Below are 6,568 nucleotides of genomic sequence, written 5' to 3' on the forward strand. Positions count from 1 at the left end.
CTGGCCGGAGGGGGGGCGCCGGCGGGCGGGAGCTTTGCATTTTGCAGCGCTGGGCTCCGAGGGGGCGGGGGCTGGAGGAAGCGGAAAGCCGCGCCGAGTCGCCGGGGACCTTGGTGAACCATGTTGAGCCCTGCCAACGGGGAGCAGATCCACCTGGTGAACTATGTGGAGGACTACCTGGACTCCATCGAGTCTCTGCCTTTCGACCTGCAGAGAAACGTCTCGCTAATGCGGGAGATCGACGCGAAATACCAAGGTACGGCGGGATGGATGGGCGGGGGCGGCTGCTCCATCCCCGCCGGTCGCGGCGCGCCGCGGGGCCGAGGGCCGTCCTGTTCTCCGCCCGGGGAGCCGTGGGCCCGCGGAGGCGGCTTTCGCCCGGCAGGAACAAAAGGTCTGGATCGTCTTTGATTCGCCAAGGTCCTTGTGCGCGAAGCCCGGACACGGAGGAGGAAGGAGAAACGAGAGGTCTCAATGCCAGGCTGCGCGAGCAAAGCGCTCTTTGTAGTGAAGTGACGAGGCGGGGTGCTGCGGGGGAGGGGGCGCAGGGGCTAAGGCTGCGCCGAAGGAGAGATGTGCTGCGGTCGCTAGGACTGAGGGGCGCAGGGACCGGGCTGCGCTCAGTGCTGTTGGGAGGGCGCTGCGGGCGAGGAGTCCCCCGGCCCTGCTCGCCATCCCCGGAGCCACCCCCACCCAGTCCGGAATCTGAGTGTTATATAAAGTCCAGGGTCGGTACTACGCGCGGTGTAGCCTCGGTCGCCCCCACCCGGCTCCCCAGCCCTCCGGCAGCGCTGGACACCGAGTGAGGGGCGACGCGGCCGGGTGTAGTTTGCGGAGGGGCAGGGCTTTATTCCATGTGTGCGGTGGGGAAGGGGACGAAAAGGGAGGGAAGGATGGGGCGAAGAAGTCGCCCATCTGTGTTGCGCTGGGGGGACTCGAGCAAAGACTGGGGGCTTGGAGAGTAACATGGCAGGGTAGAGGACCTGTGGGTCGTTCTCTGCAGTCTCGGCCTCCTAGAGTACCGGAGAGCAGCGGAGGGTTCGCGTCCACTGGGAATTGTTGGTTGTTGGGGAAACTTTCCTCCCAGGTCAGGCACGGCATTGGGGGCTCTGTTTGGAACATAGGTCGTCACTCAGAGTTTACTAATGTTTACAGGGCTGCGCAGCAGGGAAACGGAAGAGTGGGGGGAAGTGGAAAGCTACCGTTCGATGCGAAACGTACAGAGACTTGCCGCCGGCAAGGCGCCCCTGCGCGCTCTATCCGAGACTCGGTTTCGCAGCGATATTTATAGGCGGCTCATTAGCATATTGCGAACGTCCCTCTTCGGCCTCCTTGTAATTGGCTGTGGCTTCCCCATGGAATGTCCTTATCAGTCCGCGGCTGAGCCATAGGTTGCTGGGCCGGATGAGGGCGGGCCTTGCGCAGTGACTGGCATGCGTCTCTGTTTCCGCGGCCTTCTTTTTTCTCTTTCGTAGAGGGGCGGGGAGGGGGGAGGAGGTCGAGGTAATTTGAATGTCTTCGGGTCGCCCGGCTTGCGGCCTTGGATTGGCTATTGAGCCTGCGGGGTGGGCCGTGTTGCCCTGCCCTGCTCTGTGATTGGCACCCTGCCTGGCCTCCGCCCTCCGGCCTGGCGACCCCCATAGGCAGCGGTTCCCGGGGCGGGGCGCAACGCCTCCTGGCCGCCTCCCCATTGGTTGGGGGCGGGCCCCGCCCTACTCGGGGCCGGAGCTTGGCTACTTCCGGTTGCGGAGCAATGGCGGCCTCTGGGGGGCCAGGGTCGAGACTGGCTAGCCACGCTCCAGGCACTATCGAGGATGCCTGTCAGGTCTCACACCCTGGCGTCAGGGACCCTCCCGGGCAAGCCAGCGGCCACAGGGAGCTAGGGAGGCGTGAGTGACCCGAGGCCGGGAACTCTTCTCGGTGGTCGGTGACCCAGGATGGCTCCGGTAGTGTGACGATTAAAGGTGGGGGGAGTTTAAAAGTTTCAGTCTTTGTGGAATTCGTCGTCTCCGCTACTGTTCATTAGCACTTTTAGGAAATTTCAAGATAACAAAAAAAGTTTATCATTAAAATTTTCTAACATCCACATCACTATACTCCTCACTTTTCTTATTTTTTGCATTACTGTAAAGAAGCTTGTTTTGCTGTTGAGAACCAAAGTATCTTCCATCGAGTTAATACACGCCGCGGTGATTATTTGGCTCCTGAATAGAAAATCAATCCCACCTCCACCTTGGCATATACTGAAGTCAGTGCCCTTTGAGTGAGCTGCGAAGCCTAAATTTGTTATAATAGTCATAACTCATTTGGTTGGGACTTACTTTGAATGTTGAGATATACAGCATACTTCTAAAAAATTGAACTTTTATTTTTAAAGAACTATGTTGCAAGTCAAACTTGATTAACAGCCTTTTATTTAGTATGCATCAGTTGGAGATTAATTAATAAGGATGGGTTAAAATTAGTTTGGAAATTTTAAATGGTATTTTAGGTTATTTTTAAATTGTTTTTTCAAGTATTTTTTAAATACCCATCCACCATGGAAGCTTCATAAAGAACTTCAGTGCAACCCTTATGTAAAATTAAAGTACATTTCTAAGTAAGGTCAAATTAAATTTTGCTGCGATCTCATTTAATCCTTAAATTTTTTCCATGGTACCGTTGCTTTCCTACAGTAATGTTGCTGTGGAGCATTTTTAGAAGAGAAGGGTCAGCAGCAGTTTGAGCTGATGGAGCTGAAGAAGCCGGTATCCTGGCAAGATGCCTCCCTAGTTAGCACTGCTGTTATTCCTGTTTACAGATGTCTGTACTTAAGTGGATTTGTTGATAGAGTGCTTTGCTTGGGATATCTAAGAAATATATGCCATTGTTAAGGTAACAGAATTACTTCTTGGTAATTTTGTGATGAGGTGTTTGTTTCTTTCTCACAAGTAAGGCTTCACATGGATGTGAGCTTGCCTGTAATATAAAAGGTCATATTTGTTAAATTTTAAATTAGCTGTATGATAGAATTGTTTTTTGTGAAATGCAAAAATTGTCTTTAGAAATTTGGTTATTTATTAAATGATAGTTTTGTAATGTGCAATTCATTTAAAAGTAAATGGCAGAAGCTCATTTTAACCATCTATGTAATAGGACTTGGATTAAGTTGAGCATAGCTGTTTATTTTCAGAATTAATTACTGTAAGAGACTATGAAACTGGCATTCCTCCTTTCTGGTGGGAAACAGTCTACATCGTTCCTCTAGGAAATATCTTCAGAGCTATATTTAGTTTAAGAATATAGCTTGGAAAATAATACTTAACCATTTAAGCTTCAGTGTTGGTTTAAGTTTATATGTTTACTCCAGTCTTAGGTTTACAGTTTGGAGATAAGATCTGGAAGGAGTGATGGCCACATTTCATGCCCTTTTCTCCCCACCTCCCCACATACTTCCTAATTGGAGAGTAGAATTGCCTGTTTGGGGAGATTGCAAAAGGGTTTCAGGAGAAAAGTCTGATACTGTTTAAATTAATGGTTACTGTTTGGGGGAAAATAATCTGGAATTTCTGTGTATTTAGCCTTTTGGCAAGAATATTTACTCTCCTTATTTCAATCACATTATTTAACAGCTTTTATTTCTTGAGAAATTGCCTAATTACATTTGCCAAATTACGTTTTAAATCACATACACTGTCTTCAAACTTATCAAAGAAGGTTCAAATTTAGTATTGAGGGGTTTTCTTTTTTAATGTTTTACAGTCTGTTGACTTCTATAGATATAAATATGTCACTCTTTTAAGCAGTAAATGCAAAAGCAAACTCTGCCACCTTTTTTTTTAAAGCAAGGCTAGGTTGTCTGGCTTATTGTGACAAACCATTCTTGTTTCCAGGAATACAGAGGAATAACATTCTGGGATGAAAAAGATGCGGCTGATAAACTGAGGCTCTAGGTCATAAGTAGTGTTTATATACATTCTGTAATTTCACAGAGTATTTTAGACAGTACATTAAAATAAAGAGAATAAAGTCATATAAATTATTATAGAAAAATATTTGAATAAAAACAATGGAAGTATAGGACATAATCATTAATTTTCAATAGTTTGGGCCTCAGTACTTCACCTAAATTTGAACTTTCCCCCTTAATTGTCTATTCCAGGAGTATTTGTTACTCATGATGCCGAACGCACATGGATTCCCTTGGGGAACTTTGAGTGACACTTTGCTAAATGAGAACTGTGTTGGCATTTGTATTTAGTTCCAGGGATTTTTTTTTTTTTCAACGAAAAACTGCTAGAAAGGCATACAAGTTACAAGATTTTCATACTAGGAAGGCTTGCATTGATCATGTCTGTCCTTTTTCAATTACTTTTTCATAGCCTAGAGAATTAAATACAATGCCCAATAATGTTTATAGCATGGGTGTAATACTTATTTTTTCCTTTGCAGAAATCCTGAAGGAACTGGATGAGTATTATGAGAAATTTAAACGTGAAACGGATGGCACCCAGAAGAGGAGAGTGTTGCACTGCATTCAGAGAGCTCTGATTCGGAGCCAGGAGTTGGGCGACGAGAAGATCCAGATTGTGAGTCAGATGGTAGAGTTGGTGGAGAACCGGACCAGGCAGGTGGACAGTCACGTGGAACTCTTTGAGGCACATCAAGAGGTCAATGATACCACTGGCCACAGTGGCAAAGCTGGCCAGGATAAGTCCAAGAACGAGACAATCACACAGGCAGAAAAGCCCAATAACAAGAGGTCCCGGCGACAGCGCAACAACGAGAACCGGGAGAATGCAGCTAATAATCACGACCATGATGACATCACCTCAGGAACGCCTAAGGAGAAGAAAGCGAAGGCCTCCAAGAAGAAGAAACGCTCCAAGGCCAAAGCAGAGAGGGAAGCATCTCCTGCAGACCTTCCCATCGACCCGAACGAGCCAACGTACTGTCTGTGCAATCAGGTCTCCTATGGAGAAATGATTGGCTGTGACAATGACGAGTGCCCAATTGAGTGGTTCCACTTCTCCTGTGTAGGACTGAATCATAAACCAAAGGGCAAATGGTACTGTCCCAAATGTCGAGGGGAGAATGAGAAAACCATGGACAAAGCCCTGGAGAAATCCAAAAAGGAGAGGGCTTATAACAGGTAGTTGGTGGACCTCGCTGAACTGTGAGAACTAAGCCAGTGTATTTATTACATCACCACCTTTGGTGAGGCGTGAAGACTGTACAATGTATATTTTTAAAGAATGTTAGAAAAGGAGCCATTCCTTTTGTAGGGATGGCAGTGATTCTCTTTGCCTTTTGTTTTCATTGGTATACATGTGTAATAAGTAAGTGGTCTGTGGATCAACATTTTAGAAACTACAAACATAGGTTTGAATTAAACACTCAAGTAAGTCTCAGACTGATTGTTTTTGGTTTTTTTTGGCTGGGGGAGTTGACTTGGAAACAACCTAAGCAACCTAACACATTAAAATGTGGAAAGAAAAGATTTTGTTTAGCTACTGTTTTATTTTAATTAAAATAATGTTATTTCATGAACTAATTTTTTTAATAGCCAAGTTGCTAAAAATATAGCCCATAGCAAATTTGTTTTCTTGCTATAATAATGTATATCCATATAACAACTCAATAAAAAGGTTTAAAATTTGAATATTATTTTTCAAAAAGGTAAATGGTTAAATTTTACATTACAAACATTTTATGCACTGCCCTATTCCCCAAACGGCCATTTTTTAATGATTGGGTACACTTTTTATTAAACCAAACAGAAGTAGTCTATGGAACTTCAATTCACGCTTTAGCTATCACGCATCCTACTGTAGCCGTATTAATTTACATAAGGTTTATAAATGTACATTTCCAAGTGAACTTGGACTTGATATATTTTAATCAGAAGTGCAGTCAGATGCCATTGTGAAACCAATGGGTGTTTCCTACTGTGTACATGAGAGCTGTACAGATATGACATCAAGAAATAAATGAAATTTAGCCAGTTCTAGCAGTATATTTAATTTTGAAATAATGATTTTAAAATTTTTGTCTTAAAAATTTGTACACCAGCAGTTTAGACAAAGCCTTAATCAAATTTTGTATTGTTCTCACTTAATGAAAAAGAAGTTACCTAATTGCCAGCAAATGTCAAAACAATATATAGTTAAACGAGGGGTTGGAAAATTATTGCCACAGGCCAAATCCAGCCTACAACCTGTTTTTGTGTGGCCTGTGAGCCAAGCATGATCTATTATACATTGTTAAACGGTTAAAATCAAAAGAAGAATCCTATTTTGTGACACATGAAGATTATATGAAATTCAAATTTTAGTGTCCATAAATAAAGTTTTATTGGCACACAGCCATGCTCATTCACTTACGCATTGTCTGGCTGTTTTTGTACAATGGTAGGGTGGTTGCGACAGAGACCATATGACCCACAGAGCTGAAATTACTCATTTTCTGGCCCTGTGCAAAAGCTGGCTGACCTCTGATTTAGACTAACTTCTTGTGTGATAACCTGTGTCCTTAACTGCCCGCATACTGAAAGGGTCAATAGAATTTCCATTTCTAAGTAATATATGGT

General features: G+C 44.6%; 1 protein-coding gene across 1 annotated transcript; it reads left to right on the forward strand.

The window, feature by feature from the left end:
- The first annotated feature begins 6 nt into the window (after positions 1-6).
- On the forward strand, positions 7-5,390 carry ING1 (inhibitor of growth family member 1). The gene is made up of 2 exons (XM_019644750.1): positions 7-256; positions 4,432-5,390. Exons 1-2 carry the CDS (start codon positions 121-123, stop codon positions 5,133-5,135), a joined length of 840 nt encoding a protein of 279 aa, XP_019500295.1. The 5' UTR covers positions 7-120; the 3' UTR covers positions 5,136-5,390.
- The last annotated feature ends 1,178 nt before the right edge of the window (positions 5,391-6,568 follow it).

Source organism: Hipposideros armiger, unplaced genomic scaffold (assembly GCF_001890085.2).
Source record: "Hipposideros armiger isolate ML-2016 unplaced genomic scaffold, ASM189008v1 scaffold_91, whole genome shotgun sequence".
NCBI lineage: Eukaryota > Metazoa > Chordata > Mammalia > Chiroptera > Hipposideridae > Hipposideros > Hipposideros armiger.